Source organism: Natrix helvetica (genome assembly GCF_964273705.1).
Source record: "Natrix helvetica genome assembly, chromosome: 5".
NCBI classification, from domain to species: Eukaryota; Metazoa; Chordata; class Lepidosauria; order Squamata; family Natricidae; genus Natrix; species Natrix helvetica.
In genome coordinates this window covers 150,879,596-150,900,067 of record NC_138551.1, presented here as the reverse complement: position 1 = coordinate 150,900,067, position 20,472 = coordinate 150,879,596, and the positions used below count along the sequence as shown (strand labels likewise).

General features: G+C 45.8%; 2 protein-coding genes across 3 annotated transcripts in view; one reads left to right on the top strand and one right to left on the bottom strand.

Moving 5' to 3' along the window:
• The window catches only part of PLCH2 (phospholipase C eta 2), a gene marked incomplete at its 5' end in the record, with an annotated part of 91,820 nt that extends 74,601 nt beyond the window's left edge, over positions 1–17,219 (bottom strand). Inside the window, 5 exons of one of the 2 annotated variants that reach the window (XM_081954898.1) lie at positions 892–1,062; positions 5,476–5,605; positions 6,905–7,148; positions 8,935–9,081; positions 17,099–17,219. In XM_081954898.1, coding sequence (XP_081811024.1) covers positions 892–1,062; positions 5,476–5,605; positions 6,905–7,148; positions 8,935–9,081; positions 17,099–17,219 — 813 coding nt within the window. Of the gene's footprint in view, positions 1–891; positions 1,063–5,475; positions 5,606–6,904; positions 7,149–8,934; positions 9,082–17,098 lie in introns of those variants that run through there. The other variant, XR_014175529.1, reaches the window with a different exon arrangement.
• TTC34 (tetratricopeptide repeat domain 34) overlaps positions 1–20,472 on the top strand; it is a gene marked incomplete at its 5' end in the record, with an annotated part of 233,841 nt that overhangs the window by 207,664 nt on the left and 5,705 nt on the right. The window lies entirely within an intron of this gene.

Below are 20,472 nucleotides of genomic sequence, written 5' to 3'. Positions count from 1 at the left end.
AGTGAATTTCGACATCTGTGAAGTAAATGTTGCCCCGGTTTACGACTTTTCCGTTAACGGAATTGCTGCCGTTACTAAGTTGGTAACCCGGTTGTTAAGCGAATCCAGCTCTCCCCCCCCCCCTGTTGATTCGGCTCATTGGAAGATTGGAAAAGGGGAATCACCTGACCTGGGGACACAGCAACGGTCATAAGTATGAACCAGTGGCCAAGGATCTGAAGTTTGATTCAAATCCTTACAAAGGTCGTCGGTGTGAAAAACAGTCGTAAGTCACTTCTTTTCCGTTGCAACTCTGAACGGTCATTAAACGAACTGTGGTAAGCCGAGGAGTCCTCGACTTACGACTGCAACGGAGCCCAACATTTGTAAGTTGTACGTTGACCGTGTGAAGATACAACAGCGTTGTTCGGGGTGGGGGGGTGGGGAAGGATTGTTTTTCACACTTAAGTGGCGGCTTTCCCCGTGACCAAAATCCAGACCACTGGCCACTGACTCGTATTTATGACGGTTGCAGCATCCGGCGGGGGGCGGGGGGGGCAGCCTTCTGACAAGCAAAGTGAAAAGGGAAGCCAGGTTCACTTAACAAGTGCAGTGACTCGCTTAACAGTGGCGGCAGGAACGGTTGTAAAACGGGGCAAAATTCAACGTCCGGCTTAGCAATGGAAATGTCGGCCTCGATTGTGGTCGTAAGTCGAGGACTACCTATATTTGGTGTGTGTGTGTGTGTGTGTGTGTGTGTGTGTGTGTGTATTTGTGACTCTGTGTGTGATTCTGCTGGCAACTGGAACCGAAAGAGTGTCTGGGGAGGCCCAAGGGAGGCCGCAGGAGGTAGAGAGGAGGGCTCTGTGCGTGTGTGTGTGTGCCTGTGACAACTTCTCCAACTTCTCCTACCTTTTGCTCGGTGTCCAGGAACCGCTTGAGGTCCTCGGGGTCCAGGAAGTCCTTGTGGTTGCTGTAGGTGAGCATGAGGAGGTACAAGTCGCGCCGGGTAGACATCATCTTGTAGAAAGCGCAGAATTCCTCGAAGTCCAGCGTTCCCTGGTTGTCGTCCGTGTCAGCCTCCTGCGGGAACAACGGAAGGGGGAAGCAGATGCGGCCAAGAGTGAGAGAGTAACAGAAGGGACCTTGGAGGTCTTCTAGTCCCACCCTCCTGCTCAGGCAGGAAAGCCTACACCACGCCAGACAAAGGGTTGTCCAACCTCTTCTTCAAAGCCTCCAGGGTTGGAGCATTCACAACTTCTGGAGGCAAGGAGTTCCACGGGTTAATTGTTCTGGCTGTCAGGAAGTTTCTCCTTAGTTCTAGGTTGGATCCCCCTCTGACTTAACTCCTAGAATTCCCCAGCCAGCCTGCTTTGAGATTGTTGAATATAGAATCCTAGGAGGGACCTTGGAGGTCTTCTAGTCTAAGCGCCTGCTCAAGCAGGAGGCCATGTACCATTTCAATCAATCAATCAATCAATCAATCAATCAATCAATCAGAACAGAGCTGGAAGGGACCTTGGAGGTTTTCTAATCCAACCCCCTGCTAAAGCAGGAGACCCTAGACCATTTCAATCAATCAGAATAGATCTGGAAGGGACCTTAGTTAAAGGTGAAGGTTCCCCTCGCACATCTGTGCTAGTCGTTCCTGACTCTAGGGGGCAGTGCTCATCTCTGTTTCAAAGCTGAAGAGCCAGCACTGTCCGAAGACGTCTCCGTGGTCATGTGGCCGGCATGACTCAACACCCGAAGCCGCACGGACCGCTGTTACCTTCCCACCAAAGGTGGTCCCTATTTTTCTAATTGCATTTTTAAAGTGCTTTCAAACTGCTAGGCTGGCAGAAGCTGGGACAAATCACAGGAGCTCGCTCCGTTATGCGGCGCTAGGGATTCGAACCGCCAAACTGCTGACCTTTCTGATCGACAAGCTCAGCATTTTAAGACACTGAGCCATCGCATTCCCTAGGGAAAGGACCTTAGAGGTCCTCTAGTCTGAGCCCCCGCTTTAGTAGGAGACCCTAGACCATTTCAATCAATCAATCAATCAATCAATCAATCAATCAAGCAGAATAGAGCTGGAAGGCATCTTGGAGGTCTTCTAGTCGAACCCTCTGCTCAAGCAGGAGACCCTAGACCATTTCAATCAATCAATCAATCACAATAGAGCTGGAGGGGAACCTTAGAAGTCTTCTAGTCCACCCCCTGCTGAAGCAGGAGACACTAGACCATTTCAATCAATCAATCAATCAGAATAGAGCTGGAAGGGACCTTGGAGATCTTCTAGTCCAGCCCCCTGCTGAAGGAGGAGACCCTAGACCATTTCAATCAATCATAATAGAGCTGAAGGGGCCTTGGAGGTCTTCTAGTCCAGCCCCCTGCTCAAGCAGGAGACTCTAGGCCATTTCAATCAATCAATCAATCAATCAGAATAGAGCTGGAAGGGACCTTGGAGATCTTCTAGTCCAACCCCCTGCTCAAGCAGGAGACACTAGACCATTTCAATCAATCACAATAGAGCTGAAGGGGCCTTGGAGGTCTTCTAGTCCAGCCCCCTGCTCAAGCAGGAGACTCTAGGCCATTTCAATCAATCAATCAGAATAGAGCTGGAAGGGACCTTGGAGGTCTTCTAGTCCAACCCTCTGCTCAAGCAGGAGACACTAGACCATTTCAATGAATCAATCAATCAGAATAGAGCTGGAAGGGGCCTTGGAGGTCTTCTAGTCGAACCCTCTGCTCAAGCAGGAGACCCTAGACCATTTCAATCAATCAATCAATCAGAATAGAGCTGGAGGGGAACCTTAGATGTCTTCTAGTCCACCCCCTGCTGAAGCAGGAGACACTAGACCATGTCAATCAATCAATCAATCAGAATAGAGCGGACTCTAGAGCTCATCTATAGAATAACAGAGTTGGAAGGGGCCTTGGAGGTCTTCTAGTCCAGCCCCCTGCTCAAGCAGGAGACCCTCGACCATTTCAGACTGGTACCTATCCAATCTTTTTTTTTTAAACATCAAGTGATGAACCACCCACAACTTCTAGGAATAACAGATGGGGAATCCGGTACGTATAGAACCATGGAGAAGAGCAGTCGGCATGGAGAGATTTCACTGCATCCCTTCACAATCCCTTATGTGTTCTGGTTTATTCACAGGCATGGAGAGGGGGGTCAGAACAGTTCCCCATCATGGTTCTAGAGTCTGCACATCTTTTTCACATCGGGGCGACCAAAACTGATGGCAAATGAGGTTTTACAGCGGAGAGGAGAGGAGCATGAAATTTCCTTCCCAGGGCTTTAAAAACTCCCTTTGACAAAGGAAGAGTGTTAATTTGAAACAGTCTCTAGCATCTTTAGGCAAATAATCTTTAGCAAATAATTGGTGTATCTTTAGCAAATAATCGGTGTATCTATTTCTCATTTTCATCCTCTCTTTTCCGCGCTTGCAAAACGCCCCGCATTTTCCTCTACGGATGGAAGTATTTTCTTAAATCTTCCCACATTAAAGAGTGTTCTATCTAACTTTCAACGGTTAACTGCTATCTCTTGATTGCGGGCGTTTGCAGGGGAAAGCTTATTCGAGGCAGAGACAAAAGAAAGGAAGATTTTTTTTAAAAAAAAAGAAAGAAGGGAGAGAAAGCTTATTAAAAAGAAAGAAAGCTAACAATAGATAAAAGTTCTCGCTTGCTGAGTTCCACAGAAATTGCTTCTTTTTCGTTTTTGGGGGGAGATTACTGCCTCCAGCTAAACATGGGATGGATTGATTGGGAGCAATTGAAAGAGATTTTAGTAGGATCTTTTTTTCCCCCTCCCACCCAGTGTTGCATCAATGACCTGTGTGAGAAACGTAAAAATGAAGAGATATTCTACTGCAGCCCTGGCAATTTTAAATAATAGATTTAAGTGGGGAAAATAGAGGTTGACTGACAGATCGGCTGACAGTACGCGGGCTGGTCACTTTGAAAACGTTAAGTGTAGCCCAATCAGACAACTTGTCTCGAGATTAACAGAGCTGGAAGGGACCTTGTAGGTCATCTAGTCCAACCCCTCCCCCACCCAAGCAGGAGAGCCTGCGCAATTTCTGACATATGGCAGTCCAGTTTCTTCTTGAAAGCCTCCAGGGATGAAGCTCCCACCACTTCTGAAGGCAACCTCTCAATGGTCTGGCAAGTCCAATTCTTTACGGAGATGGTATTCTTGAAGACGTTTCCTTACCAAACTAGGTAACCTCATCAGGGCTCACGAAATGCAAGAAAGCTAATAGAGGAGAATGTTTGCGGCTCAGGCTCATTACCCCAAACTAGCTGACCTCATCAGCTAGGTAAGACTGGGGATGTTACTTAGTTTGGGATATGAAACATCTGCAAGAAAACAATCAAACTCCGAGAGCAGAATAAAAAAAGAGTCGGAAGGGGCTTTGGAGAGGTCTTCTAGTCCAACCCCCTGCTTAGGCAGGAAACCCAGATAAAAGAGAAAAAAATCTTCTATTTAAGAGAAGACCTTCATAGCACGTATCCGGCCCAGGGGTCATAGTTTGAGGTCCCCTGATTTAGTGCAATATAAAACATGCACATAATTTTTCTGTAGATCACCGAAATTTTCTCGCAGGCCGCCAGCGGTCCACAGACAGCCAGTTAGTGATGGCTGGACTAGAAGACCTCCAAAGTCCCTTCCGACGCAATTAGTCTACGTTCTGGGTTTCCACCCTGGGAGCTGGGTAATATGTTGCAGGGCCTATTTGCAAGTGTGCGGGTCACAAACCACCCCCCCCTCTTTTTTATACCTTGGGAATGAACTACATTCACCGACAGAAAGTCCAGACAAGAGTCCTGCGAGAAGTTAACGGAAACAATAGTCCTTATCAGCTCCTTACGATAAATGCAAGGCCGTTGAGCTCCCAGCCGAAAGGCTGCAAATGAAGTTCTGGGAAGCAGTCTTTGTGGCACGAAACACAATGTGCAAAATCTTCAGAAATGCGAACTGTTGTCTCCTACGACCACCACTCCTCTTTCCTTCTATTTATTCCCCAGCCAGGGAGGGGCCATTCAGCGTCCACGTGTGCTTTGCTTCCCAAGTCGACTCCTTGTCCTCCCTTGCCCTCCTCTCCTATCTGTTGTGCGCATACCTGCATCTGAAGCAGGCCCCAGCTGCTCCTCTTCCTCACTCATCTCAGCCTCCAAAGGCAGCTGCCTCTCCAGTGGCTGGGAAATGTCCGACGGCCCTGGCTCTATCTCTACGCCTGACGCTGATCATTCATCAGAGCCTCCCCCAGACTCCAGCACTGGTCCAAGTTCCTCCCCAACCTTCTCACTGTCCGAGTCTGCTGCTAACTCTGCTGGCAGCTGGCAAGCCACAACAGCTGCAAACCCCAACATCTGGTGGTAAGCCCGAGGCGGAGACGGCCAGAAATACATCCGCAATTGCTTCCGAGGTCGGCCGTCCCTCTAAGCGACCGCTACCTGCCTCATTAGATGCCGTGTATCGGCATGATGGCGCCTTACCTTGAACATCTGCTTGACTTTCTGACGGGGGAGGTTGACATTTAGCTTGTGCATCAGTTGAAGGACCTCGTTAATGCTCAGGCTGCCGTCGCCGTTTTTATCCGCTTCGTCAAACGTTTGCTTCAACCACATTTAGCCGGAGTTAAGGAAAGGGAAAGGACGGCTCAGAAAGAAGGAGGGAGGAAGAGGCAGAAAAACCAACTCTCCTTCCCGGAGAGCCATCGGATTGATTGTTCGTACCAACTTATGTTGGGAACGGCAGGGCGCGCCGATCTTTGCCCACCGAAACCATCTTTTGAAAATTGTAATTCTCAGGTCAAATCTCAAAAATTCTCTCAAAGGCGGTGCGTGAGAGAAGTCTGCACTTTCTCCCGAATGGAATAAGAAACTTGGCAAGGATGGAGTTTTGGTTAGAAACAACAGCCATGGCCCTTAGACTTATAGGAGCCACCGTGGCGCAGTGGTCAGAGTGCAGTACTGCAGGCTCCTTCTGCTGACTATCGGCTGCCTGCAATTTGGCAGTTCAAATCCCACCAGGCTCAAGGTTGACTCAGCTTTCAGTCCTTAGCAAGGTGGGTCAAATGAGGACCCAGATTGTTGGGGGGGGGGGGGGGAAGTAGGCTGACTCTGTAAACAGCTTAGAGAGGGCTGTAAAAGCACTGTGAAGCGGTATATAAGTCTAAGTGCTATTGCTATTGCTATATACCGCTTCATAGGGCTTTTACAGCCCTCTCTAAGTGGTTTACAGAGTGAGCCTCTTGCTCCCGACAATCTGGGTCCTCGTTTTACCCACCTCGGAAGGACGGAAGGCTGAGTCAACCTTGAGACGGTCAGAATCAAACTTCTGGCAGTCAGCAGAGTTAGCCTGCAATGCTGCATTCTAACCACTGGGAAGGAAGGAAGGAAGGAAGGAAGGAAGGAAGGAAGGAAGGAAGGAAGGAAGGAAGGAAGGAAGGAAGATAGCAATAGCACTTAGACTTATATATCACTTTCCAGCCCTCTCTAAGCAGTTTACAGAGCCAGCCTCTTGCCCCCAACTATCTGGGTCCTCATTTTACCCACCTCGGAAGGAGGGAAGGCTGAGTCAACCTTGAGCCTGGTGAGATCCGCACTGCCAAATTGCAGGGAGCCGGCAGGCAGCAGAAGTAGCCTGCAATACTAGATTAGAATAAATAGAAAAGAATAAGAATAGAATAGAATAATAAAATAGAATAAATAGAAAAGAATAAGGAACAGAATAGAACACAAATAAGAATAGAATGGAATAGAATAGAATAGAATAGCAGAGTTGGAAGGGACCTCAGAGGTCTTCTAGACCAACCCTCTGCTCAGGCAGGAAACTCTTAAAACATTTCAGACAAATGGCTGCCCAGTTTCTTCATCATCCTATAAGCTCTGGATCCCATCATCCCCCACCCCAAAAGGATACTGGTCTCTGGTCCTCTGCCGTTTGGACAGACTGTCTTCATCGCTGATCCCAGCCATCAGGTACTTGAGGCCGGTGATCCACATCCGGGCTTCCTCTCCGTTCGAGGACACCAGGTCGAGGGATTCCATGTGGTCCCCATAGTAGATGGTGAAGCAGCAGTTGGGATCGAAGCTGCCGTCGCTGTAGCGCTGGAAGATCTCCGACTGTTTCCCTTCGCACACTTCCTGGATGGAATCTATGGAGACTGTGGAGCGGGGGGGGGGGGGGTGTTGGAAATGGCAGGATTAGAATGCAATGCTTGGTGTCAGGCCTGCAGCCATATTCCTTTTGGATCTTTGGCCTGCCACACTTTCTATTATTCTACTATGAATTTTCTATGGTGGGAAAATACGGAGTTCGATGATAGGTAGCCATAACAACATTCTTTCTAGAAAGCCAAGGTCATCCTCTGTCTTTGCACCTCTGCACCTGACCAGATTTGAATAGGTGGAAGCTGCCAGCGTGGCAGTGGAGAGATTGGACCATGGGATGGACTTGTGGGTGGGGGGACAAGATCTTGAACTTTCAACCGGGTGGGGAAAACCGGGAATCTTTCAGATTCGGGTTGTCCCAGATGTGCAAACATGGCTCTCTTAATAAATTGGAACTTTCAGCAATACTTTGCCTTGGACTCTGATTTAATTTTGGATGCCATTTGGAACCCTGACACTTCGCCTTAACTATGGGAGCAGCTGCTGCCAGATGTGGCCATTGTTAGCAGGTTAGGAGAGGTAGCGGGAAGAGAGAAAAAGCTGTCAGGACTGCCATCCTGCTACATCGTGCATTGCCTGCTATCAGCCTGCCATACTCAACAAGGGAGGGGGATAAGGGGAGGGTCAGATGAATCTATACACATCTATTCATCTCCGGCCTCTGCCTTTGATTCCCAGAGCTAGGGTGGGGCTTCAATAGCAGCGGTGGCTCTTCCGTCCCAAGGACCAGCCTATAGATTTCCACTGCTCTCCTCTCCTCTCCTCTGCCTTCTGCGCATCCGCATGTCAGGCACTGGACCCAGTTGTTCCTCCTCTTCCTCATCAGCCACCTCCAGACCTGGGGGTTGTTGACCCTCCATCGGAGGGCTGACAGGTGGCCCAGGCTCCACCTCTGTCTCTCTCTTTAACAGCTCTCTGGTTGCCTTGAGGCTGATCCTGACTCCCACCCCTCCTCCTCTGATTCGGCTGCTGAAGGGTCTGGCGGCCGACAGGCCACAACACCCACAAAGACAGAGACTGTTACCCCAACAATTTGCTAGCACCTAATTGGACACTCGTTGATAACCAGTGGGGAAGCTGGGAAGAAGGGAAAAGTTAACCATACGCTTTGGGCGCGAAAATCCCAGATCCAGCTTTGCTTCTTCTGTAACCGCTTGGCTTTGGTCAAGTGTACTTTTGCTAACAATGGACCTTTCATTTCTAACTGACCAAGTTGGGACATCGTAGGACAGGAAGAAGAGCTGACAATAGTCAGATTAAGGAGGGCTGAATCTGGGGCAGGAGCGTAAGCTGAGAAAGCATCCCAGATAAGCCCCTCCCAGGTTCTCATGAAAGTAGAACTAGGATAGCACATAGACTTATATACCGCTTCACAGCCCTAAGCGGTTTATAGAGTCAGCCTGTTGCCCCCAACAATCTGGGTTCTCGTTTTACCGACCTCGGAAGGACAGAAGGCTGAGTCGATCTTGAGCCTGGTGAGGTTTGAGCTGCCAAATTTCAGGCAGCTGGAAGGCAGTAGAAGTAGCCTGCAGTACTGCACTCTAACTACTGCGCCACTGCGGGTCATAAATTGGGGGTTCAATTGTGGTCGTCAGTCGAGGAGTACTTGTACAGGAAGTTTTAAAAATACAATAGTCTTATGTTAAACCCCAGTTACAATAAGGAAGGAAGACACTCTAAGAAGCAACGGTATGACGTAGAATCCTGGACTAGACGCGTCACCAAATTCCGATCGGCAACCGTAATCCAAGACGGATCGACTCGAGACTCTTCACTTACTTTTAGCCTTTTCGTTTTTCCGCGAGGGTCTCCAGCGAATGCACGACTTATGTTCGTCCAGGTAATAGAAACGGACGAGACCTTTGGAGCTGCCTCGGAGTTTGATCATCTGAGTGCCGTCTTGCATGGAACTCATACATTTTTCCACTACAGGGGAGGAAAAAAAACACATATTTGTTATGCTAAAGATCGCACGAAGGTTGTGCCGCGTGCTCCATTTACGGAGGTCGAGGCAACCAAGTTTTTAATGGGAAAATCGAGATAGGTTTAAGAAACGCAGTCCCAGCTGGGCATCCCGGCGGGGTGTAGTTTTGACGGGCGTTTATTTTAGCGGCGAGCTGCGTCTCAAAACGCGGGACGGCGGTGAAAATTCAATATATCAACTGCGCTCCAGGGAGTGGTAAGATGCAGGAGTTGCAAATTGGGTAAAATCTGCTTGTCTGATGGATTTACTCCAGGCACGGCCTGCTACTCACCCTCCATTAGCTCACAGGGATAGTGTTAGAGGCTTGCCCACAGACATCTCTTTTGTCAATCGCAACCACAAATTGCAACACAATCGAATTCCTCTTTATTACCTTAAGTTTTGGGCTTGCATTGAACTCTTTTTCCCTTAGTTACTGCTTAGCCGATCTGAGCAATGTGCTCTCTTACAACAGGCACCGAATTCCGTTCGATAGCTGCGCGAGATCTATGAATATCTTGTCAGGAGCAGTTCGACAAGCAGTTTGCATTTTTATTTAGCATGATTTGCCTTATTAGGGGAAGAAAAGAGAATAGAAGAGAGAACAGAATAGAAATAGAAAAAAATAGAATAGAATAGGAGTAGAGTAATGGAAATTAGAAAAGAATAGAATAGAATAAAGGAAATTAGAATAGAATAATGGGAATAGAATAGAATAATGGGAATAGAATAGAATAATGGAAATAGAATAGAATAGGAATAGAGTAGAATAGAGTAATAGAAATTAGAATAGATTAGAATAGAATAAAGGAAATTAGAATAGAATACAGTAGACTAGAATAATGGAAATAGACTAGAATAATGGAAATAGACTAGAATAATGGAAATAGAATAGAATAATGGAAATTAGAATAGAATAGAATAGGAGTAGAGTAGAGTAATGGGAATAGACTAGAATAATGGAAATAGAATAGAATAGAATAGGAGTAGAGTAGAGTAATGGAAATTAGAATAGAATAGAATAAAGGAAATTAGAATAGAATACAATAGAATACAATAGACTAGAGTAACGGAAAGAGACTAGAATAATGGAAATAAATAGAATAGAATGGAAATTAGAATAGACTAGAATAATGGGAATAGAATAATAGGAATAGACTAGAATAATGGGAATAGAATAATAGGAATAGACTAGAATAATGGGAATAGACTAGAATAGAATAATGGGAATAGAATAGAACAATTGGAATAGAATAGAATAAAGGGAATAGAAAAGTATAATGGGAATAGAATAGAACAAAATAGAATAATGGGAATAGAATAGAGTAATGGGAATAGAATAGAATAATGGAAATAGAATAGAATAATGGAAATAGAATAGAATAGAATATAACATTTGCCTGATTTGTTGGAGCTAAGCAGCCACCAGGAGAAAGAGTTGGCAAAACAGTTCAAAACAGCCTCACTGAGGACTAGGAGCATGGGCTTTCCAAGCAGAGGGAAGACCTGTGGGAGTGCAAGGCCAGGGACCGGTGCTTGGAGGCTCAGTGGGCTGAGATGGTCAGCCAGTTCCAGGCAGTGATGTAGTCCCACTGGAACGAGGCCCTCCGGCCCTTCTCCACCAGCGGCTCTTCCCTCCAGCCTTCGCCCAAAGCCCCCCACCAGGAGGCTGAAGCAGACCCCAAGTCGGAATTTCTGCCCCCCTCCGACCCCCACAAAAAGACCCCAAAGGGGGAGACTCTCTGCAGCAACACAACCCTTCGTTGCACGTATCCATCCCAGGGGGCCGTAGTTTGAGGACCCCTGATTTAGTGCAATGTAAAAAAGGCAAATCATTTTTCTGCAGACCACCAAAATTTTCTCACCGACCGCCAGTTGGTGACCGCTGTTCCAGTTCAACACCCTTGCCCAAGAGAGCGGGTGTTATGCCATCTGGGACAAATGGCCACCTTTCATTGAATGGGAGGGTTTTAATTAAAACCTTTAATCCATCTTGACCTCCAGGGACCTTCCAAAGAATTCCCTTATGTGGTTTTTTTTTGCTGAAAAATGGACCGCAGTTCCAATAGGATAAATCAAGTTGATCTTTGGGTCGGGGGGGTGGAAGGGAAAAACAGGAATAACGATAAAATATTGACGTGCGCCGTGGCAAAAAAATAAAGTAACAGCGCTCTTCTTTGGTTTTATTTTATTTCTGTTCTGATTTGATAGGGAGCGTTTGCAAAGGCGGCTTGCACGAGATGAACCTGTGGCAAAGCAACAGATGTGGGGTTTCGCCCGCCCTATTTCAACTTTTGAGGGTTCTCAAGGGATCGTATTTCATTTGGGGAGGAATTAAATCCACGTATTTCACCCCTTCCCAAATTACAGCTCTAACCTCTCTAGTTTGAACACCTGGAAATCCGTTGTCTTGCCGGCCCATCCCCAATGGCAGCCAAAGGAGATTAAAAAATATCCTTCATTTCTTGAGTCGTAATCTTCTGAATCAATATTAATCGAACTTTTTTGGGGGGGAGCTCACGTCCTTAAATTGCCCCGAGGTTGAGGGGAGGGGTATTCAAACTGACACCCCACCTCCCCAATTATTTTTAAAAGTTTTTTTTTAATTCTCTTACATACAATTATAGGTATACATTCACACAGTTGTTGTTCTTCTTTACATTTATCATTCTTGGGCATTTATTATTCCATTTGAAAAGAAAATACAGTTTGGGTTGCTTTGTTTACCATCCCATCTGCCAGTTTTGACACCACCTTCTTTTCCCCTTCTTTTCTCCCTCCCTCCCTTCTCTGCTTTCTTCCTTCCTCCTCTCCTTTCCTTTCCTTCTTCCCTTCCTTCTCCCCTATTCTTCTCTTCCTCTTCCCCTTCCTACCCTCTCTCCTTCTCCTTCTCTCCCTTCCACCCTCCTCTCCTTACCTCTTTCTTCCTTTCTCCCTCTTCCTCTCCTCCTCTCTTCCTTTCTTTTTCTGTTATTGTGAGTGAGTCTTTCGGCTCTCTGTTTATGTTCTCTTGGGATGGTATTTCCGCAAACTCACATATAATTTAATTTCATTGCTTATTCCCTTTCTTTCGCTAATCTATCTTAACTATGCTTTCCCCCTTTATATGGTGAAAAGAGTAAGGTTCTACATTTAGGCAAGAAAATGCACAGGTAAAGTATAGGTGGTACCTTGCTCAACAGTAGTAACTGTGAGAGGGATCTTGGAGTCCTAGTGCACAATCATTTAAATAGGAGCCAGCCGTGTGCAGCAGCTGCCAAAAAAGCCAACACAGTTCTAGGCTACATAAACAGAGGGATAAAATCAAGATCACCTGAAGTGTTGATACCACTTTATAAGGCCTTGGTAAGGCCACACTTGGAATACGGCATCCAGTTTTGGTTGCCACAATGTAGAAAAGATGTTAAGACTCTGGAAAGAGTGCAGAGAAGAGCAACAAAGAGGATTAGGGGACTGGAGACTAAAACATATGAAGACCGGTTGCAGGAACTGGGTATGTTTAGCTTAAGAGAAAGAAGGACTAGGGGAGACATGATAGCAGTCTTCCAATATCTCAGGGGTTGCCCCAAAGAAGAGGGAGTCAAGTTATTCTCCAAGGCATTTGAGGGTAGAACAAGAAGCAATGGGTGGAAACTAATCAAGGAGAGAAGCAACTTAGAACTGAGGAGAAACTTCCTGACAGTGAGAACAATTAATCAGAACAGAAATTGCCTCCAGAAGTTGTGAATGCCCCAACACTGGAAGTCTTTAAGAAGATGTTGGATAGTCATTTGTCTGAAACGGTATAGGGTTTCCTGCCTAGGCAGGGGGTTGGACTAGAAGACCTCCAAGGTCCCTTCCAATTCTGCTATTGTATATCTCGCTCTTGAATATATACTTGTATATTGAGACTTTCTTTTCTATTTCCCCCTTCTTTTCCATTTAATAGTGTATTGTCTGAATTCTGTATCTTCCCCTTACGTTCTTTTCTAAATTCTTCCTCTAGGCAATCATAACATCTTCCCCGTTCCTCTTTATCCTTTATTTTCAAAGCCAACCTGTTCATCTCTGCACCAAGATATTTTTTTATTATTATTATCTCTTCCTCTTCTTATTTAATTTCCAATTTTGTGCAAATGCAATTCTCGCTGCTGTAGTTATTATGTATGATCAAATAGGAATCTTCTTTCACGTATTTCTCTGGGATGGGATAAAAATGGGTGTCCCACCCACCCCAATTCTGATTGGGGCATTCAATTGATTTGTAAGCGTTCATCTCTGGATAGACTAACCTATTCCCGGGTTTTAATATTGGGGGTGGGGGTGGGGGTTCTGAAAGATGAAAGGGGATTGACAGACGACCTTTGTTTCGGACAAGACGAGATAGCCTGGTAGCACCAAGACATGCCTGCCAGAAAAACTCTGAAGCCACGTGGGAGAACAAAGCTATTGTGTCCGACCGTCTTCTGGATTCCGTGGACAAGGAAACGTGGCCAGCTCCTGATGCAGAGTTCGGATGTTCCTGGACTCGAATTGTGACCCAGCAGTACGGAGCTAAGAGCTTGTCGATCAGAAAGGTCGGCAGTTCAGCGGTTCGAATCCCCAGCGCCACATAACGGAGTGAGCTCCCGTGACTTGCCCCAGCTTCTGCCAACCTAGCCGTTCGAAAGCACGTTAAAAAATGCAAGTAGAAAAATAGGGACCACTAATTTTGTTGGGAAGGGAACAGCGTTCCGTGAGGCTTCGGGAGTTGAGTCCTGCCAGCCACATGACCACGGAGACGTCTTCGGACACCGTTGGCTCCTCGGCTTTCAAATGGAGATGAGCGCCGCCCCCTAGAGTCGGGAACAACTAGCACATATGTGCCATACTATTCGATGTAAAGAACCAGGTTGAGGAAGCGTAAGGATTTCAGAGGATTCGATCAGATAGAGAAGTTCCCAGCAACTGGCATTCAGGGATAGACTTCTACTGAGGTTGGAGGTTTTGCGAAGGGCAACTTGGGCCCCACAAATAGATCTGGAAAACTATCCGAGCTGCCAGCTTGCAGTGACTGCTTACCCGCAGAGGTTGTAGGAATTGGGTACGTGTGGTCTAGTGAAAAGAAGGGATCGGGGTGACAGGATAGCAGTCTTCCAACATTTGAGGGACTGCTCCAAAGAAGAGGGGGGGGGTCAGATTATTCTCCAAACACTTGAGGGTAGGACAAGAAGCAATGGATGGAAACTAATCAAGGAGAGAAGCAACCTAGGAGGAATTTCCTGGCGGGGATAACAATTAACCAGTGGAACAGCTTGCCACCAGAAATTGTGAGCGCTCCATCACTGGAGGTCTTTAAGAAGAGATCGGACAAGCATTTGTCTGAAATGGAATAGAGCTTCCTGCTGGAGCAGGGGGTTGGACTAGATGGCCTCCAAGGTCCCTTCCAACTGTGATGATGATGTCCTAATTGGAGAATCAGAGGATTACCCCAACGCAACTAAGCTGCAAACTGATCTGCTACTTAATCTTATCACAATCTGCTCGCCTTGAGACGTGCCTTGATTTAAAAGACCCGTACGCCATTTTTCCAAAGAAGTGACAAAATATTACCTAAAATAAAAGTATTTCCCAGGCAGACATTGGCCTCCGCATTTAAGGAGCAAGGCAGAAAGTCCATTTTCGATCGGCCACGGCATTTAAAAGGACCAATAACATTTAAAATATCACCCTAATTATTTTTTTAAAAAAAGCCATTACATTTAAAATGCTCCAAGCAAGTATCGTGGAAAACTCAAAAAAATCAGCTGTAAAAAAACAAAACCAGAACTGTCTTGGTCTCGTAATGAGAATTACATTTTAACAAGTCAATTAAAATGAAGAGGCAGCCAAAAAAAAAAAAAAAAAAAGCATTCAGAGCGAATGTTGACTTTATGAGTCCAGCCTCATTCCAGACAGGCAAGGTTAAATTTTTATCAGCAATCTTTTAAAATAAGTTATTTTAGGGCTTGGAGCGTCAAAATACGACTGCAGAAAATCAACTGTTTTTCTCTTTAATCAAATGACAGATGAAACGAAATCCTGAATAGAATAGAATAGAATAGAATAGAATAGAGGATAGGATAGAACGGAACAGAAGAGAATAGAGGATAGACAGAACAGAATAGAATAGAATAGAATAGAGGATATACAGAATAGAATAGAATATATATAGAATAGAATAGAGAATAAAATAGAACAGAATAGAACAGAACAGAATAGAAAAAGGATAGAGAGAATAGAATAGAATTTTTATTGGCCAAGTGTGATTGGAATTTGTCTTTGGTGCATATTTACAATACAATAGCAGAGTCGGAAGGGACCTTAGAGATCTTCTAGTCCAACCCCCTGCCTAGGCAGAAAACCTATACTGTTTCAGACAAATGGCTATCCAGCATCTTCTTAAAGACTTCCAGTGTTGAGGCATTCACAACTTTTGGAGACAATTTCTGTTCCACTGATTAATTGTTCTCACTGTCAGGAAATTCCTCCTCAGTTCTAAGTTGCTTCTCTCCTTGATTAGTTTCCATCCATTGCTTCTTGTTCTGCCCTCCGGTGCTTTGGAGAATAGCTTGAGTCCCTCTTCTTTCTGGCAACCCCTGAGATATTGGAAGACTGCTATCATGTCTCCCTTAGTCCTTCTTTTCATTCAATTAGACATACCCAGTTCTTGCAACCGTTCTTCATATGTTTTGGCCCCCAGTCCCTTAATCCTCTTTGTTGCTCTTCTCTGCACTCTTTCTAGAGTCTCCACATCTTTTTTACATCGTGGCGACCAGAACTGAATGCCGTATTCCAAGTGTGGCCTTACCAAGGCATTATAAAGTGGTATTAACACTTCACCTGATCTTGATTCTGTCCCTCTGTTGATGCAGCCTAGAACTGTGTTGGGTTTTTTGGCAGCTGCTGCCCACAGCTGGCTCCTATTTCAATGGTTGTCCACTAGGACTCCAAGATCCCTTTCACAGTTACTACTGTTGAGCAAGGTACCACCTATACTTTACCTGTGCATTTCGTTTTTGTTGCCTAAATGTAGAGCCTTACTCTTTTCACCATTGAATTTCATTTTATTAGATAGTGCCCAATGTTCAAGTTTGTCAAGATCCTTCTGTATCTTAAGCCTATCTTCTGGAGTGTTGGCTATTCCTGCCAGCTTGGTGTCATCTGCAAATTTGATGAGTTCCCCATTTATTCCCTCATCCAAATCATTGATGAAGATGTTGAAGAGTACTGGGCCTCTTTTTTAAAAAAAAGATAGGAACTTTTTACTTCTGGAACTAAAAACTGAACAGATATTTAGCATCAAGACAGATGGGAAATCAAAATGTCGTTTCACTCCCCCCCCACTTCATGAACGGAGCCAAATCTTTCTGGGAAAAAAACCCAAAACCCATCTAAGAATTAATGAACAGAGTGTGTCTGGCCAAGCTCAAATAAACTATCCCTAAATTGCCAGTAAAGCTGTATGAAAACAGTTCAGGGAATTCTCTCCTTGCTAATCAATACGTCAATGCCTGATATATTGGTATGTTTAGACGTACAGAATCTTAACTGCTTTATTAAGGTACACAAATAGACAAAAGGTTGTAGAAAATATGTACTGTAGGGAGAACCAGGAGCTAGAGGGAGCCTCAACTTCCATACATTTTATTGCCATCCTAAATGGTCGCTGCTACTCCTTTCTTGTGGCAGGGAGTTCCACCGGCGATCGGTGAAACATTTGTGGAATATTAGCTAGAAGAAAGCACAGCCCCCTCTGCAAATGTCAATAGACAAACCCGTCACTCTATCTTATCTTAGAAGATCATCATCTCGCAGTAGGGAGGGCTTTCCAACTTTACAACCAGCAGACTTCAACTCCCAGAATCCCACAGAGGGAATTCTGGGAGTTGAAGTCCGCAGGTCGTAAAGTGGCCTTTGCTCTAAAGGAAAGAGACTCGAGGTGGGGTGGGGGGTGGGGGTTTGTCACGTCGCTGCTCTTACCAATTCGACCCATCTTCCATTTGGGCGCCGCCGCGATGCTTCCGCCGACCCAGAAAAACGCCTCGGCCAGGCGAGCCACCGAAAACTTGCTTTGGAACAAAGACGAGAGGGAAAGATCCATGTCATAAACCGAGGAGGCTGCTTCCGTCTTCAGAAGCTCCGAGACGGAGGAGTCTTCAGTGGCAAAACATACCTTCTCCAACTAAAACTCTTGGTTGTATTTTTATTTTATTTTTACAAAAAAGAACCAAATGCCACGCTGGCCAATTTCGCCTAGGAGATCACTCCTCCTTCTGTCCTTAGAAATAGAAATAGAATAACAGAGTTGGAAGGGACCTTGGAGGTCTTCTAGTCCAGCCGCTTGCTTAGCCAGGAGACCCTACACCGCTTCAGACAAATGGTTGTGCAACCTCTTCTTAAAAACTTCCAAGGTTGAAGCGTTCTTCGAGGCTAAACCTGGAGTTTTCCGCTTTGTTAATCCGAGCCGCTGGCCTGGAGTTCTTTGGGAAATTAAGAAAAGCAACCGGCCACAAAATTATATACGTATAAAAATAATAATAGTAACTCCTTTTTCTTTGTTTGTAGGGGTGTCATCGTCCGTTCTGACCCGAGAACCAGATGCGGTTGGAGAAAGGTGAATTTGGACAGCTTGGTGAATCTTGCCTTATCTGCGCAGTATTAGATGCTCTCCTTGTGCGCAGCAGCTGTCTTACTTTCAGTTGAGCTGGCTAGTCCTGAGGGCAGCCCATCCCCGCCACATCTGGGGAAGGGGAGCACTGGAAATCCCGGTGAGTTTTTTCCGATGCCCGCTTGCGAAGAAGTTCGGATGGGCAGTGCAGGAAGAAGCCCTTCCGCCTTGGCACTGTGGCGGCCACGGATGGGGAAAAGCATCTCTTGAGATCCATCTGGGTTCCAGCTTAAATCTCCGGATCTCTTTTCCCCTTTCACATGTTTCGGGAACCCAAACCAAGCCTTCTTCCAAAAGGGACTGTTTATAGAAGTGCCCACTTAGGAAATTCTCAGCCGGACGCCCCCCGCCCCGCCCCTAAGTCCTCGAGGAAGAGGATGGGAGAGAAGGAAAAGGTATCCCGAGCTCAGGGCCAGCAATTCATGTTCTCTTGCAGCTTAAATCCGATTAATCCCAAAGCCGTGGCTTGTCTCTGTTTGATCCGGTCGAGAGATTTAAAGGATGTGTGTGTGTGTTTGTGTGTGCCTGTTTGGGCTTCTGTGCACATGAGAGGCGCTGCTGCAGCTGTGGGAAAGTGAGAGCGACAAAGAGGGCTTGGTTTGAATGTATTCCTTTTGCTGCTTTTCCTGGAGTGGGCTGCCTCTGCATCCAGGCAAATATCCGTGCCCAGCGGAGAGGACCACGGGGCTGTGGGTTTTGAGCCCAATTTTCTTAAAAAGGAGAGGCGAAGGAGAACCAATTGCGTCGCATTTTATTTTGTACAGTGACAATGAAGGCTATGCTACGTCCTTCCAGCCAAATTTTGAGCGGGAGGAAGAATTCCAACCATAGATTTAACAGTTCGAAGGGACCTTGGAGGTCATCTAGTCCAATCCCCCGCTCAAGCAGGAGACCCTCCACCATTTCTGACCAGTCTCTTTTTGAAAGCCTCCAGTGAGGAAGCTCCCACAACTTCCGAAGGCAATTTCTGTTCCACGGGTGGATTGTTCTCACTGTCCTTATTTCCAGGTTGAATCTCTCCTGGTTCAGTTTCCATCCATTTTTCCTTCTCTGGCCTTCGGGTGCTTTGGAGAATAGCTTGACCCCTTTCTCCTCTCTGGGGCAGCCCCTCCAATATTAGAAGACTGGTCTCCTGTCTCCCCTGGTCCTTCTCTTCCCTAGACTAGCCAGGCCTAGTTCCTTCAACCGTTCATTGTATGTTTGAGCCTCCATGTCACGATGTTAAAAAGTTTGCTAGGCCTGAACTGCCTAAACTGACACTCAAGAGTTAAACTAAGAAAGCTTTATTGCGCAGGTCATAAAACAAAAAAGTTCTTATCTGAAAGTGATTTATTGCGCATGCGTTTACACATTCCAGAACTAAATTCCTTTCTTCTTTGTTCGGCTGCCAACTTGGCAACCGGAGATTTTTATTATCAAAATGTAACCAATTAGTTATTTTCTGTTTCATTTACTTTTATTATTTTCGTATTAAAGTTTGTTTATTAATTAGAATATACTTGTTAAAGACTTATTTCTTTTCTTAATATCTCAAAAGATATGCGGAAGGGAATCAGCCACGGTCCATTGATCTCAGATACCCAGGGCATTTTTCCCCTTACACTCCAGTCCCCTCATCATCCTTGTTGCTCTTCTCTGCACTCTTTCCAGAGTCTCAACATCCTTTTTATAGTGTGGCGACCAAAACTGGATGCGGTACTCTAGGTGTGGTCTTACTAGGGCTTTATAGAGTGGTAGTAGTACCTCCCTTGATCTTGGTTGTATCCCTCTGTTCATGCAACTTGCTCAATTTCCCAAATGTCCTTGCCGTGTGCATGCTATAAAATGACGGAACGAATTTTGGGAACTTTAGGGAAGAGTCACTAATATTGTTCGGAAGAATGAAGGAGTGTTTTTTTTTCTAGAAAAACACACTTTTTGTAATTACGGATGAGCCATAAATTGCTAATCAATGGATAGGACAAATTTGGGATGGAGGAGGGGAGGAAAAACAGCCGGTGAGGTTCTGTGCGATAGTACCGAAGAAATAGGATGCAAGAAAAATTGGCCTGTTTCTTCAAAAAAAAAAAAAAAACTTTTGGGGATTTTGGTAGAAGTAAAAAGAAAAAGTGAGTGATGGATTCAAAGTTAGGATTATCTACTTCGATCTTTTTTTAAAAAGGAGAATGTATCCAAGCAAAAACGATGAGAACGATGGCCACGCTTGGTCAGTAGTGATGACTTTTAGGCATTTTTAAAGAATAGAATACGAAATGAGGAGTCCTTGATGCTCTCTGAGCTTGGTTGCTTTCTTGCAGACGTTTCATGACCCAACTAGGTAACATCATCAGTGCTAGGAGGAGGAGGAGGAGGAGGAAGTGGACTGTAGGGTCCCTGGTGCTCTCTGAGGTAATTTTTTTCTTGCAGACATTAGATTACCCAACTAGGTGACATCATCAGTGCGAGGAGGGAGGAGGAGGAGGAGGAGGAGGAAGAGGAGGAGAGGAGGAGGAGGAGGAGGAGGAGAGGAGGAGGAGGACGACGACGACTATGGGGTAGATAACATTATCAGTGCAAGGAGGAGGAGGAGGAGGAGGTGGACTGTGGGGTCCCTGGTGCTTCTTGGGTAATTTTTTTTCTTCCAGACGCTTCATGACCCACCAAACAATCAGTGCTAGGAGGAGGAGGAGGAGGAGGAGGAGGAGGA